The 20,515-nt window shown below is 38.2% G+C and overlaps 4 protein-coding genes across 14 annotated transcripts; all 4 read right to left on the reverse strand.

The window, feature by feature from the left end:
- Positions 1 to 1,025: 1,025 nt before the first annotated feature.
- LOC126594944 (uncharacterized) lies at positions 1,026 to 5,924 on the reverse strand. Its single transcript, XM_050261223.1, has 11 exons — positions 5,450 to 5,924; positions 5,032 to 5,196; positions 4,661 to 4,882; positions 4,439 to 4,584; positions 4,143 to 4,348; positions 3,858 to 3,992; positions 3,396 to 3,524; positions 2,894 to 3,297; positions 2,456 to 2,672; positions 2,076 to 2,269; positions 1,026 to 1,967 (listed from the first exon to the last, which is right to left on the reverse strand). The coding sequence occupies exons 1-11, from the start codon at positions 5,845 to 5,847 to the stop codon at positions 1,766 to 1,768; spliced, it is 2,418 nt and encodes an 805-aa protein (XP_050117180.1). The 5' UTR covers positions 5,848 to 5,924; the 3' UTR covers positions 1,026 to 1,765.
- Positions 5,925 to 6,470: 546 nt separating this feature from the next.
- LOC126594957 (uncharacterized) lies at positions 6,471 to 9,438 on the reverse strand. The gene is made up of 6 exons (XM_050261245.1): positions 8,918 to 9,438; positions 8,723 to 8,829; positions 8,361 to 8,458; positions 7,796 to 8,007; positions 7,111 to 7,160; positions 6,471 to 6,902 (listed from the first exon to the last, which is right to left on the reverse strand). The coding sequence occupies exons 1-6, from the start codon at positions 9,297 to 9,299 to the stop codon at positions 6,870 to 6,872; spliced, it is 882 nt and encodes a 293-aa protein (XP_050117202.1). The 5' UTR covers positions 9,300 to 9,438; the 3' UTR covers positions 6,471 to 6,869.
- Positions 9,439 to 12,133: 2,695 nt separating this feature from the next.
- Positions 12,134 to 13,823, reverse strand: LOC126594963 (uncharacterized). The gene is made up of 4 exons (XM_050261257.1): positions 13,613 to 13,823; positions 13,452 to 13,519; positions 13,233 to 13,296; positions 12,134 to 12,607 (listed from the first exon to the last, which is right to left on the reverse strand). Exons 1-4 carry the CDS (start codon positions 13,725 to 13,727, stop codon positions 12,420 to 12,422), a joined length of 435 nt encoding a protein of 144 aa, XP_050117214.1. The 5' UTR covers positions 13,728 to 13,823; the 3' UTR covers positions 12,134 to 12,419.
- A 1,559-nt stretch (positions 13,824 to 15,382) lies between these two features.
- On the reverse strand, positions 15,383 to 20,515 carry LOC126594946 (uncharacterized). 11 transcript variants are annotated; one of them, XM_050261228.1, is made up of 7 exons: positions 20,152 to 20,515; positions 19,645 to 19,701; positions 18,802 to 18,877; positions 18,050 to 18,130; positions 16,949 to 17,757; positions 15,689 to 16,599; positions 15,383 to 15,582 (listed from the first exon to the last, which is right to left on the reverse strand). In XM_050261228.1, the coding sequence occupies exons 4-7, from the start codon at positions 18,057 to 18,059 to the stop codon at positions 15,474 to 15,476; spliced, it is 1,839 nt and encodes a 612-aa protein (XP_050117185.1). In that variant the 5' UTR covers positions 18,060 to 18,130; positions 18,802 to 18,877; positions 19,645 to 19,701; positions 20,152 to 20,515; the 3' UTR covers positions 15,383 to 15,473. The 11 variants fall into 11 exon arrangements, with proteins under 11 accessions (XP_050117185.1, XP_050117191.1, XP_050117184.1 ...); XM_050261234.1 differs by lacking the exon at positions 20,152 to 20,515 and adding an exon at positions 19,868 to 20,095 and having other exon boundaries at positions 18,067 to 18,130; XM_050261227.1 differs by lacking the exon at positions 20,152 to 20,515 and adding an exon at positions 19,868 to 20,095.

Here is a 20,515-nt window from a genome sequence, read left to right on the forward strand (position 1 = left end):
ACGTGCTTGTTTCTTATTGGTGACACGTCATTTGGTTTACAAATGAAGTTTAAAATTATGTTCTTCCTAGCATTATCCTTATTTGTTTAGGGCAAACATTGGCATGCTTGCATCAGTGGCAAGGATCATTCAGTCTCGACGGACTGCGTGGTGGAACATCACAAAACCCTAATCTTCTTCTATCTTCAAATTTCAAAGAAAATATAAATAAAAGAAAAGTTATTTTACATTTAGTGATGCTGGCTAGGGAAGTGGAATCCAAGGTACATACCAACCACGCTACCCAATTTTTGGGTAGGGGTGTCTACGTCGTTCGTTGAGCAACTTTTGGGCACCTTTTTATAATAATATGATACTTCTTATATTTTGGTCCGACACTGATCTCACGGTGTGAAAGCTACACTAATCAGACATGTTCACCAGAGTTTATCTCCGCTATATCACAGACCTTTTGGTTTTTAAACAATTTGTGGCAAACATTCCTGGGGATTGCCATAGAAATATTCTTCTTCCTTAGGCTTGCCGGGAATCTCCAATCTTGGAGCTGGGCTTCCCATGCGATCAGCATGCACCGTCAATGCTAATGTGCCAAATTTCATGATTGAAAACAAAGAGTAATGGGGATTAGTAAAATCGTTTTAGTGCATTTAACAAAAGTTGTGGGATAATTTTTTTATAGGGAGGGGAAATCGAACTTGGATACATGGCGACACATTGTCCTAGTTAACTCATTTTTTCTTTTTAAAAGGTGATCAGCTGGTAGGTTCGCCGTAACAATCCACCATTTCGAATGCTGGGAAGACTCGCAAACAGATGCTTTATAGCCTCATCTTGGTCACCATCATGTGATTCATCAGTACTAGAAATCGAACATACAACGTGCCATGTGAAATAGGAGTTTGAAGTTCGTCCCCAACCACCAAGCCACTCCATGGTGGTTTGTCCTAGCTAATTTGACTATGCTAAGATGTGCTGACAAAGGATCTGTGATTTCATCTTTAACCTCGGGCATGTGAATCTAAATATTTTGAGCAAATTAAGGGCACCTTATTTCAGCCTTGAATATTTGGATTATCGCCACCTTTCCAGCTTACTGTACTTTACATGGATATGGTACAAAACAAGTAAAACGTGTCATATGACATTTGAGAGAGAGATAACACAACTCGTAATAGGTCCCTATCGTCAAATAATTTCAACCTGAAGAAAATTGGAAGGTGTATGACCATCCATCAAGAACTTCAGTAAATATTCACCGTTTTTGTTACTGTAAGCCAAATTATCTTTCATGTAACAGTTCTCGACTCCTTGGATTTGGAAACTAGGTTCAACGTTAATCTCCTTTAAAGACATGGTATGCTCCGGTCACCAAGAAAATGGTGAATACCTTAACTGAGATAAGCTTATCACTCTATCTTTAACGAAAACTTTCGATCAGTCCCCTTACTGCAGACAAGAAGCCAATGGGTCAATATTACAAAGAGGCGAAAATGGAGGAGAGATACGAGGAGGATTGCACGAAAATTCCCTGAAGTTACAGTACTTGATCAGAAATGCTCTCATTGTCTGCAGATGTTAGTGAGTCTTGAACTAACTCAAACCCTCAGCAAAATACTGCCTGCCTAGTAAATTCCATCCCCTCGAGAGCTCAATCACATAGAGCGCGCGATAGAATTGCAGGAAGAAAACGTTCACACTCTTCACCAGGGAATCCAGCCAGTCCCTTTGACTTCCTCTGAGACCACTGCCCATTGCACCGCATATCTTATTTTTCGATCTTCAGCAACCCCATAGCTTTGAATAGAAATGCATAATCATAAGCAGCTTCCTCACATTGAGCATACCGTCCACCTTCGCCAAAATGTCCTCCAGCCATATTTGTCTTCAGAATGACTGAACGTGAACAACAAGGACATGTACTCTCTCGAACTTTGGCCACCCACTTGGCGGCTTCCCAAAACCCAACCCTGAGAAATGGATGTTAAATGCAACCAGAGTAAGTATATGGAATGTGTGTGTGCCTGGATTTGTTACTGCATGTAACTAGGATAACAAAAGGCACAAGATGAATATACCTTGAGTCATGAAGGGACGCTGTAACAAGCATTGAAGGGTAGCAACTGCCTTGAGAAATGTTATCATATGGTGAATAAGTGAAGATAAGCTCAAATTCAGACTGTATCTGAGGATTGCCGAATTCTTCATAATCCAGAATGGTGAGAGGCAAACTAGGATCCATTAAAGTGTTGCATATATCAAGGAATGGAACCTGACAAAAATATCACCCAAACATCAGTACCAAGAATGTAATACAAAGGTAAACATAATGCACTTCTTTTCTACTATAAAAGAAAAAAGATAACGAGAACTACTGAAGTGTTGATGGACGGGAGTCCAAGTTCATCAAATCAGAATAACAAAAAGAAGAGACTGGTTGTTGGCTTTAAAAACTAACCTTCAAAATAGAAGCTCGAAAGAGATCTGGGTACATATTGATAGTTGCTCCAACAAGAAGGCCTCCAGCACTATGTCCAATAGCACCAAGCCGATCTTTATGTACGTATCCCTCTTCAATCAAGTAGTTTCCACATGATACAAAATCATATATTGAATTCAATTTAGTAAACCTAGTGCCAGATTTATGCCATGAAGAATCTGCACCACCACCACCCCTGCCCACACAACCACATCGAGTTATTTAACAGGAAAACAAAAAGGATTCACAAGTTAAACAGCACATTTGTTCCAGCTAAGAAAGTAGAATCACTTTCAAAAACATATATAATTTTGAAATGACTAAAATTAAATCATCACAACTATTTACATGATATCATGTAGCTTTGTTGTCCGGTTATAATTCATTTGAAGCAAAAGAAAAGAAAAGGAGACCAACCTCACATCAGCAAATGCCACGACCCATCCCCGATCAAGTAAACACAGGTGCTCTGCACACCAGCTTTTATCTAAAACCTCCCCATATGCTCCATAGCCTTTCAGAAGGCCAGGCGACTGACCCTTATCCCAGGCTGTATGAGAGTACAATATGGTCAACGGAACTCTAACACCATCATGGGAGATAACCTCCTTCCTCACACAGCAGTATTCATCAGAATACTCCTTCCATCTCTGTGATTCACTTATCTGGACATCCTCCTGATATTGTGAGCCAAAATTTTTATTCAAATCGAGCTGATTAGTTGGTGGGAATGTTCTATCATAAAAATCCCTCACTTCCTCTTGTTGCACAATTGAGAATCTCCTGCTCGACATGTCGTAGTCAACAACTACATCAGGCATCTGCAAGTTAAAAAAAAGGACAAAGAATCAAACGAACAAGAATGTCAAACTAAAGTGTATAAGTTATTAAACTCTAAAATCAAGCTTAAAAAGTATACCACTGGAGATGAAAGCACTGCACGGTATACTGAGTTATGGAAATCATGGTTTGAACCTGGAACAACATTACATAAGTTTGAGGGCATAGCGAAAAACCATGGATCAAGATCTTCAATCTCCAATTGGTGCTGGAATCAAGTCAATAAAAGTAGCAGATTAACGACAAATACTTTGTATGTGGAAGAGATAAAGGTTAACTCTATCAATGTAACATTTTATTTTTAAGTTTTTCATAAGGATTTGACGTAAACTAGGAGTGCCGGCTGTCGACTATCTGACGCCCTCCCCCTCCTCCTTTATCTGGGCTTGGGACCGGCAATGTAAGATAAACTTACACAGGCGGAATGGCGTTCTAGGATTCATATAGCTGACCCCACTTAGTTGGAAAAGGCTTTGTTGTTGTTGTTATTGTTGTTGTTGTGTTCATAACCAAAAATGTAACTAAGCAGATAGATAAATACCTTCCAATCAACAAGGACAGGCAAATTAATGGAACACAACACAGAAAAACCCTTCTTGCTGAGAGAAAGGACCAGATGTCCGTCAAACATGTCCATATCTTGTATGCTTAAATCTTCATTTGGAAGGATTATATTCTACAAAAAGAAAAAAGTATGTCAAATGAGAAAAAGGACTCGAAAACATAAATGAGGTTCAGTAGTGAAGAACTCGAAGTACAGATAACATCAGGAAATAGAGAACACCAAGTGTCTGTACTAAGATTCATGAGTAAGAAGAAACTTGACCTGCCAATTAGATGTTGGTAGATCTTCACCCCGGCAGCTAGCTAGGTAATAACCTTCACCAGACCACACCTTATTTTCACTCAAAGGAGCATTTGTAAGAACATAAAATAATCCATGGTGATGTTCAAGAAAATACTGTACACCAGAGACACGCTTCCAAATTCTCTGCAAACCATCTAATGGGTTGGCAGCATCTATCAAATAAACCTGTAAGTTCAGCCACAGAAGTTAGCCTCACCCAAGGAAAATACTTTCAAAGGAAATATCTGCAAAACAATGAAACAGTAAAGTTCCTTCCTCAGAAGAAGTCCTTGAGTTTGAATTGACAGTTATAAACTTGCCATCCTTTGTGCTTGTTATGTCCACACAGAAGCTGGAATTGCTTTCTGTAAATACAGTGATATTTTCAATATCATCAGATCCTAGTTTTGAGCAGCATACTCTGCCAAAACACAAATAGGTAAGATGATATTATCGTCTCGACAGAAAAAGCCATAAGTAACAGAAATAAAGTATGCCTGTAAGGTCGTTGGTTCTCGTCTGATAGCGTATAGAACAGAGTACTCCCATCTTGAGCCCATGCCAAGCTAACAACACCATCCACTCGTACTTTGGGGATAACACATCCACTTCTTAGGTCCTTAATTTGAAGCCTGAACTGTTCATCACCCTTAGTGTCTACTGTGTACGCTAGAAAATGGTGATCTGGTGAAATTCGACATGTGCCAACATGCACATAACCTACAATTAAAGTACATAATTCAGTAATCACGAATACGAAAAGAAGATACCAGGATTAACAACAAAGAAAATGAGGCTATCAACCAACTAGAGCGTAGAATTCAGCAACTATCGACAATGAAAGCATGCAAGTAAAGACAGAAGCTTTCCATATCGCCTTGCAATTTCATTCCAGTCGAGCAAAATCTCCTCCAATCCAAATCCTCCTCTTGCGTATCGGAGAAAGTTCTTAACCCAATCACCTTTTTCAGTTCCTAATCGTCTACAAAGAACCGGGTATTCCATCCCCTCTGGAATGTATTGGTAATACAACCTGCTCAATTTTAACAAACGACATTGGTAAGTTATTTTTAATGTGTATTCCTTTCAAAAGTTGTAGGCTTTTCTTATCATTACACAATGCGGAATCACAAACTTCACTGAAGAACTAAAAACGAAATAGCTATCAAACGAGCCCTAATAACAACGACGAAAAACAGCAATTTCAAATTCACAAACTGCAGCAAACACAAAGAATGCAAATTTTTTGAAAAATACGAAATGGGTAAGGCGGGAAATGGGCAAACCAGGGTCCCCAACGCTCAGGAGGAGTGGAAATCTTGGCGGGCATTCGGCTTTTCATTTCGGAGAAGAGAGTGCGCTGCAGATTTTGAGTGTCGGCCATGAAAGCCTCAGCATATGAGTTTTCTTTGTTGAGATGATCGGCGAGATCAGGGTCGTCGGTGTTGGACATCCAGCGGTAGGGGTCCTGCCACGTTTTTCCATGAGCTGAGACAGCGAAAGGGACTTTCTTGGGGACTGGCGGCGGCGGAGAGGGTTGTGGGGGCGGTGTGGTGGGGTGGGCTCTGCAGAGAGTGGAGAAGGAGGAGGATATGTTGGGGAATATGAGAAAAGAGAGGGTTAAAGAGGAGCCTTTGATTGAGCTTGAGCAGTGGGGTTTAAGGATGGAAGAAAGAAGAGCCATGAAAGCTTAACTGGAAATGGAGGAAGCTCAGAGAGGTAACAACTTCTGCCGGGAAGTAATTAGAATCTTATAACCCCCACTGACCCTATTACTATTTTATTGCTTTTTAGCCATATGTTCATTATATGAAAAATCTCTATTAAGTTGATAGTATTTTTGTCGAACTAACTCCTTCATTTGAATTGATGCTTTCTTCCATTTACCGGAGATTTTTTACTAAAGACCAAAATGATTGACGATGGATAATCTCACAACCACTTGTATGATTAAAAATGAACCAAAATGATTGAAGGTGGACAATCTCACGACCAATGTCAGGAACCAAAATGAGGAATCTCAATTACTCTTTTGGTTAAAGAGCCCTGTTTATTTTATTTTCATAAAACACTTGATTCAAATACAAACGGATTCAAACTTGGAATTCATTCACTCCTCTGACAAAAATGACAATTGATCTAACTCACGTCTGCAACATTCTACTATTTTATAGTCCCGTTATTACAAAATAAAAAATCTGAGATAAATGTGACCAAAACCATGCAATAAGTCAATCATAATAATCAATTATCGAACTCTCCGTCCAAGTGAATCTAGCTTGAGACCTAATTATAAGCCAAGATAAATGCCATACAAGATAATGCTATTAGCATTATAGCATAAAAGAAACAGATAAGACACCATTACAAACATAATCTCCTCTTACGGTCGAAATATATATGTAACATAATCAGGTGATATGTACAAGAAAAAGCAATCGGGTCGACCCATTTGCAGACAAATGGGTACCAATATCCGTCACCGTCTACGGCAAATATAACAAATGAATGACTTCAAATGGCGTCCCACTTCAAGTTTTACAAAGTAATCAATACAACTAAAAAATGAAAAAATTGTGAGACAGAAATACCGCCCGACGTCTTTCGCCTCGGTTTTACTTTGATCTATTTGTTACAGTCTTACAGAAGCTAGTTTTGCTTTCTCCTTCATAATGCCATAGTAGCAATTTCATTCTGTTGCGGTTGTCATTTCTTCGCATGCTTCTCATCTTCAACATCCTGTAAGTTTCCATTAAAATGGCACAAATCATTTGCACGGTACTTTACTTATGGAAAGTTTATAAATAGTTGGTCAAACTAAGCGGGAGGTTTCGTGATAATGTAAAAAACTGACCCCGAAAAATGTAAGATACAATACAACATAGAATTCAAAAAACCGCAAAGAAAGAAGTCTCATAGCTGAACCAATCGGATAAATGAAGCTTACCGAATTGCCAATCTTGTCAAAATCATCATCAAAGCTCCCATCACCATCATCTGAAAGTACAAAATTGTCAACAAACGGAAGAGTAAATTGCACAAGGAAAATCCTAGAAAACGAGGAGATTGTCTCAACAAAAAACTACAAAGGAACTATGGAAGGGTATGACTCTTATGACTAGTAAGGATTTGTTCACAACACAGCTTTACGGGGTACAGATAGACTTTTATCAAAGTACATTGGTGATGAATAAAAAATAATTCTCTCACAAGAATAAAACCAACTTACTATATTGAGGTGAAATATGAAAAATGTGCATCAGTTTTTCATTAAGCATTTCAATCTGTCGGGTTCTGTTTCATGAAATCATTCCTATTAAATGCTTGGGAATTGGGAGTATACAATTTCTAGTTACCATGCCTGCCACCTGCTTGTGTGCCTTCATATTGTGCAGATGTAAGACACACAGAACTCTAACCCCCTACAACCTCTCTTTTGGCCATTACATACCGGTTCAGCGATTTCAACTTCTTAATTGAATAATGACTAAATATAAATAGATATGTGAGTTTAGAGTAATAAGTTGAAAGGTATTAGCATCCTTTAACTTAAAGATGGTGGGAAAGCTCATAGCAGGCATGGCTTGCAAAATCATACACAGGCTACGAGTGAAAAGGTAAAGGAACTATACCTGGACCCCCATCACTGTCTTCAAGATCACCCAAAAGAAAACTATCCAAGTCCTGCTCAGTTGACGATGATTTGGAAACTAAAGGCTTTGTGTTCTTTTCAGATCCTTCTGCTTTGTCAGTCACTCCAACAACAGGTGTTGGCTTCACAATATCATCTTTTAGTTTCTCTGCTTCCTTGACCTTCAATTCCTCCATGTATTGCTTCTCATATCTGATCATAAGTTCATAGTTAGTCACCCATGGAAAAGACTACAAACTGAGACTAAAATTTTCCAAAATCCAGAGCCCTCCCCATAACAAATAAGGTATTTTTAAGCTCTAAACACCCAATAAAAAGTATCTAGATCTATCTATTAAGCTTCCTCTTTTTTAAACATCTTTAAACTTTTCGTGAACAACAGAGTCACAAGTTCGCAACACATGACTATGTCTTACACTAAAACAAGATGACTGCTCGTCTCTTGTTTAAAATTATAATGAGAAAACACACACAATTGCATCAATTTTTCAATAATACTATTGCTCAATTTAAGAACCGCTTAACCAAAACGAACTGCTACTTACGGCGCCACATGACTGCTCACAAGGGTAAAGTATATCTTCCAGAATATTCTTTCTTTCATAACACGCGGGCATAATTCATATCTCAGCCTTGAAATTTCCTACAAGAAAATCAGTATTCTCACGAAGATTTCGACAAGTCCGTAACGGTATCAATACAAACTTAACACATTTCTTCATCAAATTGAGCAATAAATCGGCGAATCAAATTTCGAAATACAGCTAAGATGGATTGCATTGAACTTAAAACTATGTTTGTGTTGCGCTGTATCAGAATTGAATCAGATAGCGAAAATACATGAAATCTTACTTTATTTCCACCTCAAAGATAGTCTCTTTAGCACTTTCCACATTACAAAACTGACCTTAACAGTAGTGAGCACCAAAGTTGCATGTCGCTCCTGCCACTCCGTCAGATCCTTCCTCACATTCGAGGTCGTGGTCGGCACATCGGAGACCTCCGCCGCCGCATCTGAAACAACTCAGAACAACGCACATTCGCTCAATTCAAAGCAATTCAACTGAAATCAACAAACAAACGAACTGAAATCGGCCAATACCCTGGACCGGAAAATGCTTGAAGGTGTCGGAAGTGAGTCCCTTGACAAAATCTCTGAGATCGTCGGTGACACCGAACTTCCTGAGCTCAGACGGCGAGGGCGGCTCAGGGGCGGAGGACGCGGAGGCGGAGTTGACGATCGAGAGCGAGGCGAGCTGGGGAGGAATGATCTCGGAGACGGAGAGGGACTTGATCTGATCGGCCTGCTTGAGCGCGGCCGTCTTGATCTCGTCGGCCTTCTTCGACGCCTCGGCGGCGAACTCGCGGGATCGCTTGGCGGTTTCGGAGACCAGGTCGGTGATCTTGGCGGAGGCGGTTAGGGTTTGGGACTTCTTGGCCGCTTCTTCGGCGAAGGTCCTGGCTCGCTTCCACAAGTCTTCCATCGTCGTTTGATCTCTCCTTTGCCGTTTGGATGTTGATTGGAGAATTATTATCTCCTTTATTTGTTTCGTCCCAGCGTTTAGCTAGTAGCAACTGTGTTTCTCAAGATTTGCCAACCCTCCGAGGTGCTCGAGCGCTACGACGTCGCTTTGGTGGCGCGGCTAATAAACGCCCGTCGTTAACTACCATAAAATCAACCGACCTGTCGTTTTCTTTTGAAAGTGAATGAATTTGAATGATTTTTTTTCCACAGATGAACACGTTTTTACTTTTTATACATCTCTTTTTAATTTTTGTTCTTTATATTTTTCAATTCGTTTAATTCAATGGTCAAAAATTGAGAAGAACGTGTGGAAGGTAGAATATGGTGTGTAGATGGTACCACCAGATAAAAATTGTTTTTTCATTAATATAGTGAATGCGCACATAAAATATCAATTTTCTCACGTACCGCTCTGATTTTGAGCATGATTTGGCTCGTTCAGGTTTGTTATGCAATTCGGATCTAGTCTTCTTTTGAGCAAGCTCTTTTTTATTGTTGTCGGTTGTTAATTGCAGATATAGATGGGTCTCTTAACCTCGTGATATTCTTATATATTCTTTTCTTTTCTTTCAAACTTATGCCTCGTTGTCAACCAAAAAAAAAATATTCAAAGATCAGGGAATGCCTTGACTTCCCTCTTTAGTGTAAATTGATATTCAAAGTTGTTTTGTTGAAGGTTTTCAACCTTATTGTTTCATCGAGATGTACTTTTCCGATCGATCTCTTTCTTTGAAATACACACGCTTATTTCTTTCATTCACAAACAAAATTGTGTGATTCGACTCATTGGGGTGGTTTAAAGAATGACTTAAGTTGATATAAAATATGTGCCAACTCTCAACAACCTTCACTTCGATTGGAATAATCTATGACTATGGAAGCAAAATTCAAATTTGAAGACGTGTGTCAACGTTAAAAAATAGGGGGTTAACAAAGATTAGTATTGTTGGTTTTGGTGGGTTCGGGATTAAAACTGTAATAACTTAACAACAAGGATTAAGCGGTTTGCCTCTCAAAATTGGGCTACGTCCACTGTAGTGCTCATATATATATATATATATATATATATATATATATTCAAAATTGGTTACAAGGAGTCGTCGGTAGTAGTCTAATCTTTTTTTCTCTCTCTTGTATCTAGCCACTTGTAAGAGGTAATCACCCCCTTTATATATGCCCTCATCGAGCATCAAAAGTCCCAGACTCAAGGACTTCACCCCCTTCGCATTTAATGAACCAAGTACGTAGACATGACTTGCTAACTACTCTCCTACACTCCCTAGCGACACATGGTAACAAAGTGACATTGGTTCATGTCTAAATGCATGCTTTCTTGGGCCAACTCTTTCCGAGTGCCTTACCGTAGTGCTATAAAATTGTCAATTTGCCAACTTACCGAAAAGTACTCTACGAGGAAATGCTCGACCTCTTTGCTAACAAACTAGGCCATTGAACGGTTGTCCGTGGCGCTCATTACAGCCGCATCCCAGATTACATGTTATAGGCTATAGCCATACAAAGCCTAGATGCTCAATCTCCCATACAAATTTCCCTATGATATTCACACGCCATTTTTCTCCTTCTGCAAGTTTTTGTCGGAGCTGCAATTTGTAGTTCTATTAGGCCTTGGTCTCTTTTTTTTACTTTGGATATTGGTCATTTTATTCTTCTTTAGGCATTTATTAGGCCTTTCTCAGGCCTGTACATTTTAATAGTCGAAAGGACCTTAACAACGTGCTTTGCAGTATATTGGGTCAAAGTATTGGAATCATGGATTCTTTTTTGTTTTTTTTTTTGGACAACGGAATCATGGATCTTTGGCACCTTTCAAAGCTGAAACTAGAAACACATGTATATATAATTCATTCGATTAAGAAGCTAGCTTAATTAACGGGAAGAGATCCAGAAATCTCTTCCACCAAATTCAGTAATTTTTATTTTTGAAATTTGATCCAACCGTTAAAAATAAGGGTTTTTTTTTTTTAAAGTTATAATAACTTTAGCCGTTAGATTAAATTTTAATGACCCAGATTACTGGGTTTAATGGACTTGGCGGAAGACGTCTGGAGATGATCTCTTCCCTTGATTAACTAGTTGACAATTGTACGGAACTATTGCCATAGAGTCTACCAAGGATGCTGTTCCACCCACTTCTGCGCTACATAACAAAACTTCCTTACCATAATCAAGCATAAGCACACAAATCAATGTTGGTTTCTAACTAAGAGAAATGCTAAAGGGATTGTCTCAAAAGTGAAATTTTTTATGAATTCTGTGTCACATCATAGTTTAATGTCAATTCTCATATCAACACTATAAAATCATTGTGTTAAAAGCATGGTATGATAGAGAGTCTATGAAGAGTTCTACTTTTGAAAGAACCTCCTTAGCATTTCTCTCGAACTAATTGTCTTATACAAATATATATATATATATATATATATATATATATATATATTTTATTCACACAATGCAATATTTTAAACTACTTTAAACTATTGAGAGAGCAAGAGAGCTATCCAAGTCGAAACAAACAAAAATATTATTCCTATCATCTATTTATACTAGCATTTGTATCATCTTTCTGATAGAAATGAGACTCACATGTGTTTGCGAGTTCTATCTCTATTAGAGAGATGATACAAGTGATTGTACAAATATATGGTAAATGTATCACTATTCCGAAACAAAAGACCAAAAACATTGTTTTGATCAACTAACTTTAACCCGCAAAGATATGCAATATAAATAAATACTTAACTATAATATATAGTTTGCAATTCCTGTGAGAGCATGTTACCAAATGTTGGGGTTTGTAGCCCTCATTTGACTACTCCAAAGACCTACCAACTCCACAAAAACAACATTAATAATTTAATTTGGGGACCTCATCCTAGTTAGCAACAAATCTTGGGTTTTGCTCCTTAATGTCGGCCACAAGAGATGCTTAAAAAAACACACACTCCTCATTTTCCTCCCTAATTACAAACCCTAGCATTAACGTATCCAAAGTGTTTTGTTCTAATTTCTATCAGTATCTGTCCACGGCAACAGGCAACAGGCAACAGGCATGCATGTTTCATGGAGAAACTGCAGGGAAGGAGTTGTGTATGGGACTTCGTCGTCTTACACTCTGATAATCCATTGTGAAGAACTCTGGCGTGTCCTCCTTCTCCATCCGTTCCTGCCTTGTTTCTGCTGATCTGCTTCTTTCCACTACCTGCACTTTTTCATCTTCTTCTTTCTGGGTTCTTGGCTTCTTACCACCTGAAAAGTCAATGACAGTAAGTACTTAATATTTTACTCAAAAACATGTCTAGATATGATACATGACAGAGGTCATTGACTACCTTAGATTCTTACGTGGAAAAATTAAATATTCATACTAGCAAGTTGCAACTAAGAGCCTTCTACGTGCTCTTGTCTATTTTTGTCCGTTGATCTTTTTACTTCTTTGAGGCGAAAGGTCATAAATAAACATGAGTGTGCATAAAAAAGAAGACTGTGAAAATGATTTCCACGCAACTAAATACTTCAGTATTAAGTTGAGGAGAGAATAAATTTGAAAATTTGAAATCAGTTGCTACATGAACACTACTCGGCTCCTTACACCTCCTATTCTATGAATTACAGTATGACCAATATGCAAAAGTATTATTAACTACAAAACGAAAAGTCTCTGCACACATCATATTATGATTTATCACGGAAGAATGAAACCTTACATGTATAGAACTAAGTATTTCCTTACTACATGCACGTTTGTCAAATTTGGAACTGTTTGAACAAAAGAAAAAACTAGCTACAATTGATGTTTGCCAAAATTTCAGCTTTAATCTATGTGTTACAACAATTTCACTATTAGTGTAAGCAAATTGAACAAGCATTATACCTGCTAAAGCATTTTCCTTATGGTTGCTGTAGGCTGAGTAATCTTTACCTTCTTGTTCTGCAACCTGCATGTAAATATTTCACATAATATATATGCGGGTGAGGGAGATGAAGTTAAGAAGTGATATGAATTTCATAAGCACGCGCTAAGAAGTGTGTGTATATATATATATACACTTTTATTCGAGTTACTAATGTTCCAAGGAAAGATTATTCTTACAGTTACTTTAACAGTGAACCTAAGTTTTCTTGGCAGTGTAGGGAGAGAAACTTGCAGTTCGTTCTTGGCTGCATCACAATGTTAAAAGGTTACTCAGAGTCCCAGATATAACCTAGAGAGAGAGAGAGAGAGAGAGAGAGAGAGAGAGAGGGAGAGAATACCTGCAGCTTGTTTGTTCGATGGTAGAAGTTGAGTTTGCAGAGAAGCACAGCTGGGTGTAATTAGCAAAGTGGAGAGAATTAGAATGCAAAGAAAAGTGAAGAATGCCATCTCCATAATACTATCTAAGATTAACCGTAAATACTGATATATATACTTCTTTTGTGGGTATGGCCTGTGATTTATATCAATCAACTGTAGTGGTAGCTGGTCGAGAGAGAGAGAGAGAGATACACAGAGCACAAAACGGAGAGTTCCAATACAAGCAGAGGAACTGTTTTGTCAAATTAACTATGCTTTCCTTTTTAAAAAGGTTTTCACACCATTCGGGTTGGTTTTGTCATGACCTAGTACATACCACTATTCAGTAGGGCCTTTTTCACTTTGTTTCTATTTTATAACAATCTTATGAGTTTCACACCTCCAAATACTGATGGCGCATGTAAATCCTATTATCGAAGAAACTTATGCATAATAAGAATATTGTTAGGGTGGTGTTTTGAGCCAATTATACAATATCAAAGGCAAGTTTCTTTTCGTATAATATAAGTTTATTCTCGTATAACATTGTATTATTAGTTTGAGATGTTATAGTGAAATCACGAAAGATGCATGTATTTATTTTGCAAAATGATAATACGTCTTTTACCTTCAACCATGACTCAACCCCTTTCTTTCCATTTGGAGAAAGAAATTATTCGATAGTTACATTGTGTGCTTTTCCATTCCATCACTTCCCAACCCCTGCATAGCTCAAAAGGTGAAAGACCACCTCATATGCGTCGATGAATCATTCATTTTGTAGGTCACATTTAAATTCTTTCTGCTTGATGAGCGACCAGCCTAGCAGGATTGAAAACAATAACATGACCAGCTTCAAGACTCAATTTCCCATACCTGCCTTCAATCATCATTAGAAGCTACTACTTTTTTTGCCCTTCTTTTTTACTGGCACAGGCTTGATAGGCCTCTAATTCAGCTTGCTTATGCAAGTATTAGAAGCGCAACAAATGTTTTATAAAAAAAAAAACGCTTGAAAGTGAATCATGTGAAAGCATATTATATGTGCTTCTGTAGGTTTGACATTAAGGGCTGTTTGGTGTTATTTTTAGAAGATTAAAAGCATTTTTTAATAATAAAAAAACACCATGAATGCGTTAGGGAAAAAATCTCAAGAGTGCTTCAAGCTAATAAACGCACTTTTTGGAGATACACATATCAGATGTATTTTCAAAAATCATTTCCAAGTGCTTTTATAATAAGCACTTAGATTTTTAACAAAGATTTCAATGTATTATAATAAAAGCACTTATGTCGGACATTATTGCTTTCTAGATAAGCAATCTCAAATGAACACTAAATAGGGTGGGATTTGAATAATTTTTGGGCCAGACTTTATAAGCAAACCAACACGTACCGATAAGCCATCCAAAATGGGTAAAAAATGGAAAAGAAAGATAAACGAACAAAATAATGGAACTTTTCGTTAAAGTTTATCGTACTGTTAATTTTAATAAAAAACCATATTTTTACATTAAAAATTCAATCTTGGTACCATTCACTTTACCTTTTATATTTTCATTTTCTTTAAAACTCAACGTTTTCAAACTTTTTTTCATTAGTTTTCCCATGAAATAAATCATTGCTTCCACGGTTACACCTTAAAGCGCACGCATAACAAAAAGCATGGCACTCCTGTAAACCTACTGCAAATTATACTCCAAGCGGCAGAAAACATGTTGTATGTATTGACGATGATAATATAAAAGATGTGATATAAATATGATTGAGCATTTACTCTGGCTTAAGAAATATGATGGAGCATTTACTCTGGCTTAAATTAATTACAGCATTTGGAGAGTATCAGAATCTACAGCAAAGAAAACAACCCCTCCAACCCCTATGTTTACGCAAATGCCTCCTGTCAGCTTTCGCCATTCTAACCGGACTGCTGTTCCACTCGGACTGTAATCTGCATGCCAAAGAGGGAATATGAATGTGGTGTCAGTTGTGTGTTCCAGGAACTTGATAGTGGTTAGAGAAACAAAAGAGAGGAAGGGGTTAGAGGGGTTACTCACACGGGGAAGGCAAAAGAGCGGGTGCTGGTGGTGCTGCTTTCTGATCGAAGGGAGACATTGCCAGAATAGGGACCTGAGGCTATGAAATTCGAGAAATGACCAGCAGCTGAGAAACTCGACTCTCCTAGACCGCGCTGAAATTGGAGTGGAGCATTCTGTGTATCAGCATTCACATCTTCCCCCATGTATTGATATGAAGTTTCAGGAGCTAACCAATGTTGAACCTGGCTTGAAACGACTTTGGAATAAGAGATGTCATCAACCTTCGATGTATTTGAAGTTTCGGGACATTGACAGATGCCATTCTCAGGGCACTCATCTCTGGCAATAGTTGGAGAAGCTGAACAATGTTGAACTTGGCTCCAAACAATCTTTGAATCAGAAATGTCATCATCAACCTTGGCCGTATCTAAAATATCGAGATTTTGACAGACACCAATTTCAGGACACTCCTCATTTCCAGTAGCCACAGGTGGTAAACAATGTTGAACATGGCTTGAAACAAGCATTGAATCAGAAATGTCATCATCAACATTGGACGTATTTCTAGTATCGAGATGTACACCATTCTCAGGACACTCTTCTCTTCCAGTAACCATGGGTGCTAAACACTGTTGAACTTGGCTGGGCACGACCTCTGAATCAGAGATATTGTCATTTTTGACATCATGACCATCATCATGTAAAGGCATATCGCAGACACCAATTTGAGGACGCGCATCTGCGGTAATGGATACATGTGCTGAAGCATCGAAACCAGAAATAATGTTTCTGTTCTCTGCCTTTCTATCACCAAGAAGGCACTGTGATTCCTCAGCTGCAGAAACCAATACTTCCTTCTCAACATGGTTAGACCCTTCAGTTTCTGAAACCAAAGTAGGGCTCTCGGTCTTTGCTATTTCACTTGAAACCTGCATTGAAACCACAGGAAACCATATCAAATTCCTACTTTCTTGTCTATAGCTTATATGCACAAGTATACTTTTCCTAAACATGAAGCTGAGAGTCTAACTTCCACTGAGAATTTTTTTGGTTGCTCGTAGCAAGTAAAACTGTCAGTAACGCTGCATAATTGCAGCATAAACATAGGTCATCGTTGCAACAACCACTTAACGCACACAAATGGAAATTTGCAAAAGCAGTTATCTTTTTCATTATTTATCCTATGAAGAATAATCTTTTACGCACAAACTAGTTTCCACTCTTAGTGTTGCAGACATTAAAATATGCAACAATACAAACTTGGAGTTAGAGATATACCTGAACAGTCTCTTGTTTGGCTTCATTACTGTCCTTATTAGAAGACTTAGACTGGGGGTTCCCTTCACCCAACTCTTGCACTGCCAGCACATTTGCAGGGGACGAAATTTCTTTGGACACGTCAATTGCGATCTTCTCCGAATTTATAGCATCGCCTCTCTCCATCAGATCCTTGGAATTGCGAGGAATGGAAAATACCTTCTCTAAATCATTATTTGTAATAGATTTAAAGCCGTCAGGAATGGTCGTAACGATGTCCAATTGTTCTTCAAGCATTTGCTTATTCTGATCCTCATCAGGAGATAAATAGGTGCAGCATGCCTCCTCATCCATGCCAGTTTCAACCCAGTTCTTGTCTTGGGAAGGCATTCCCTCATCAATACATATGTCCTTAATTTTATTACAACTGCTGTCTTTGTAACATACTATCAATTCTGGAAGCTCACATTCTGTAACACTTTTGTCCATAAAATAATCCGATTCCTTCTCTGATGCTTCAAAATTTTCAGAAGAACGAGCATATGGTGACCCAAAACCTTTTACTGCTGCGTCTTCATTACTATTTTCCAAGTCATCCAGAATCTTTGAGCAGTCAAAATTTGATACAGAAAAGCCATTTCTCATACAAGGTACTTGACCAGCATCTTCTTCATTGACCTCTGAACCACACGAAACCCTGTTCTGACTTTCCTTCATGGTCCAATTTATTGACTGTAATCCCGCGGTGTCCAAAGTAATGTCATTGCAATTAAAAGGATTAGAATCAGGCTTGTGGCTTATAGATAAGTGGCCAAACACTGGTTCTCTCTCTGCAAGACATCAAAGCAAACCATCAGTGCCAGAGAAACCTGAGCATTATGGCATTCATTTTCTACCTACTAAGAACACATTGCAGATGAGTATTATATAACTCTGAAACTACGTCATGAAAAGCTGAAATAGAGGCACAATCGAGAAAATAGCCCTACGCAACGTAACATAAGATATCAAGATAAAACTACACAGAACACTACAAAAGTTCATAAATAAGATGTCTGCTGCACCTGCAAGAGTTCAATAACAAAGTGGTCAAAACCGAAATGAAAAATAACCAGTGATTACCAAGTTTCATGGATTACATAGATTGAGGAAAGCTGGAGAAAGCTTCAAAGCTACGGCTACGGATACTTTCAAGCATGGACCCTGCCCATCCAAATGCAATTTACAGAGGTTAGCAAAAAAATTCAATACAATCCCGCTTTGAAAAAATTTATAACAGGGAAGCTAAACAGAAACAAGGATGCTCAAGTTATAGAAATAAAACGCGAAGAGGGTGGTTTGGGAGTGAGGTGCTTAAAAAAAAAGCACCCATGAAAAAAAGCTGTGAGGGTTTTAGGTGTTTGGTAAACTGAAAAAAAAAAGGCTTATTTTGGAAGCTGCTGTGAGAATAAGCTGAAGCTGCTATTTGCAGCTTTGGAAAACTAGCTTTTTTTCATAGCATATGGAGCTACAGTGCTCCTTTAATGAAAATACCCACTACAGACTACTTTTTTTTTCCAAAAGCACTTTTACAAAAAAATTTACCAAACACTCTGCTGATTTATTTCACAGCCGCTTATTATTCTCACAGCAGTTTTTTTTCAAAGCCCAGCAATACCAAACCAGCCCACAATCTCAAGACTCGGCGCAAAATCTGAAAGATGTGTCAAAGCGTAAATGAACCAATGTAAACAAGATGTTGGAGAAAAACAGGAGAGTCAACAAAAACTGTTAAATACTTGAAGAGAATCCCCAACTTATCAGGAAAATAAAATTGAAAGGGCTGCTAAACAACTCACTTCAATAATTAATAGCCAGAAGTTTCCCACAACTACCTCTTTTTCTATACATTATTAAGGAAGGAATGGATTGATTAATGGTGGATTACAAGATAGCAGCCCTAAAACCAACCTAAAGAAACAAAAGAAAATTATCACAGCAGGCCCTCATGTGTAAACAAACATTACCCCATTAAGTGGGGTCGGCTGTATAAATCCTATAAAATCATTGTACTCGGTTTTGTGCGTCTTTCGGTAACTCCAACTATTCAATATCTTTTCTTAAATCTCTTTCTAAGTCTTCCTACGTCTTTCTCATGTGTAAACAAAAACGAAAAATACAAATGCCACCCATCGAGTTTTTCATCACAGATAGGATAAAATAAAAAACAATACACACACATATATATATATATATATATATATATATTCATAGGAAAACAAAAAAGAGTATCAGAAATAGTAAAGCTAAACGTGAAGCCAAAAACGAGGGAGACAGAAATTGATACTCAAAAAACTTTGGTAGACACCATGGAGCCCTAAAGTCAGTTCTCATCCTACAAAAAGACAAAGGGTAAAATGTCCCAACATTTTGAGACCCCAACAAAAAGTTACGAACTTTCAACAGCTAAAAAATGAATATTAAAATCAAAAGTCTCAAGAGACCCTTCCTTTAAAGATTCTCAGTTCTCAACCCACCCATTTGTCAGGCAACACGCTCATCAGATCCAACTGGTTGGAATCCAAGGAAAAGAAAACAAAACCCCAGACTACGAAATCTACAGAAAACCCCAGATGGGCAAATTTGTAAAGAAAAAAAACCCAAAAAACAAAAGTTGGGGGAACAAGAAAGATCCAAATCAGATCCCAGAAGATAAAAAATTATAAGAAAGTCAGTACCCTTTCAATCTGGCAGTACAGAAACCAGCAGCTTTCTCTTCCTCTCTTCAGAAGCAACTACAACCAGAAGAAAATAACCCCAAATGAAAAAGGATCGGTCCCAAAAATCAAAAAAATTCAATCCAATTGAGAGCAACAAAAACCCATTTCTTATAATTTCAGATCGTAAAAACAGTATTATATTCTGCAGAGAAATTGGCAGAGAGAGAGAGAGAGAATGAACCTTAGCTCCCAGAACAGAGAGAGAAATATTCTGTAGTTGAATTAAAGTTTCAATAAAAATGATTAATCAGAGAGCCAAAAAGGAGTAGGCTTTGGAAGAAAGTTTGATGAGAGAGAGAGAGGAGTGAGAGGAGAGAGATGAGAGAGATGAGAGAGAGAGAGTTCAAAGGGGAGTCAAAAATGGTTAAACGGATTTTATTTTATTTTCTTCTTCTTCTCTCCTAATTAATAGGCATTGGTTTCAGCATTTAATATCTCAATTCATTTCACCTCCTCACGTCTTACCTGTCAACCACTTTCCTTTCCATCACTTTCCCATGAAAATCCCCGCAAAATTTTCCTTCCTTCCAAACAGACCTCACCGCCCCATGATCACGACACCAATCGCCAAACCCCGTGCTGAAAACAAGTAAAGGCCGGAACTTTGAGTCTTTGACTCGCCGGAAACGCTGACGCCGTAAACTTGGGAATGTTAGGCTGTGTGACGGATCAGGGGAGCAGAGAATGCGGAGTCAAACTGCTTCTGCTCTGCTCTGCTCTGCAACCCAATTCGGCAGTCAATGAGCTCCTCTGTTTCTCTCTCTCTCTCTCTGTTTCTTTCTCTCTCTAGAGTCGATAGAATAAGTCCATGATCGCTTCAGGGATCCAA

Source organism: Malus sylvestris, chromosome 13 (genome assembly GCF_916048215.2).
Source record: "Malus sylvestris chromosome 13, drMalSylv7.2, whole genome shotgun sequence".
In the NCBI taxonomy this organism is placed as follows: Eukaryota; Viridiplantae; Streptophyta; class Magnoliopsida; order Rosales; family Rosaceae; genus Malus; species Malus sylvestris.

What these genes read in the sequence shown, in the direction of transcription:
- LOC126594946 (XM_050261229.1), bottom strand. An exon ending in CCAAACAAGAGACTGTTCAG is followed by an intron (nt 16,600 to 16,948) that starts GTATATCTCTAA and finishes GTTTCAATGCAG; the next exon opens with GTTTCAAGTGAAATAGCAAA. An exon ending in CGCTCTTTTGCCTTCCCCGT is followed by an intron (nt 15,583 to 15,688) that starts GTGAGTAACCCC and finishes TTTGGCATGCAG; the next exon opens with ATTACAGTCCGAGTGGAACA.
- LOC126594957 (XM_050261245.1), bottom strand. Translation starts at nt 9,299, where the DNA reads ATGGAAGACTTGTGGAAGCGAGCCAGGACCTTCGCCGAAGAAGCGGCC. An exon ending in CAAGCATTTTCCGGTCCAGG is followed by an intron (nt 8,830 to 8,917) that starts GTATTGGCCGAT and finishes GAGTTGTTTCAG; the next exon opens with ATGCGGCGGCGGAGGTCTCC. An exon ending in TTGACAAGATTGGCAATTCG is followed by an intron (nt 6,903 to 7,110) that starts GTAAGCTTCATT and finishes GGAAACTTACAG; the next exon opens with GATGTTGAAGATGAGAAGCA.
- LOC126594963 (XM_050261257.1), bottom strand. Translation starts at nt 13,727, where the DNA reads ATGGAGATGGCATTCTTCACTTTTCTTTGCATTCTAATTCTCTCCACT. An exon ending in GGTTCACTGTTAAAGTAACT is followed by an intron (nt 13,297 to 13,451) that starts GTAAGAATAATC and finishes ATTTACATGCAG; the next exon opens with GTTGCAGAACAAGAAGGTAA. An exon ending in TAAGGAAAATGCTTTAGCAG is followed by an intron (nt 12,608 to 13,232) that starts GTATAATGCTTG and finishes TTGACTTTTCAG; the next exon opens with GTGGTAAGAAGCCAAGAACC.
- LOC126594944 (XM_050261223.1), bottom strand. Translation starts at nt 5,847, where the DNA reads ATGGCTCTTCTTTCTTCCATCCTTAAACCCCACTGCTCAAGCTCAATC. An exon ending in GAAATTGCAAGGCGATATGG is followed by an intron (nt 4,883 to 5,031) that starts AAAGCTTCTGTC and finishes TTTAATTGTAGG; the next exon opens with TTATGTGCATGTTGGCACAT. An exon ending in CAGTGCTTTCATCTCCAGTG is followed by an intron (nt 3,298 to 3,395) that starts GTATACTTTTTA and finishes TTTAACTTGCAG; the next exon opens with ATGCCTGATGTAGTTGTTGA.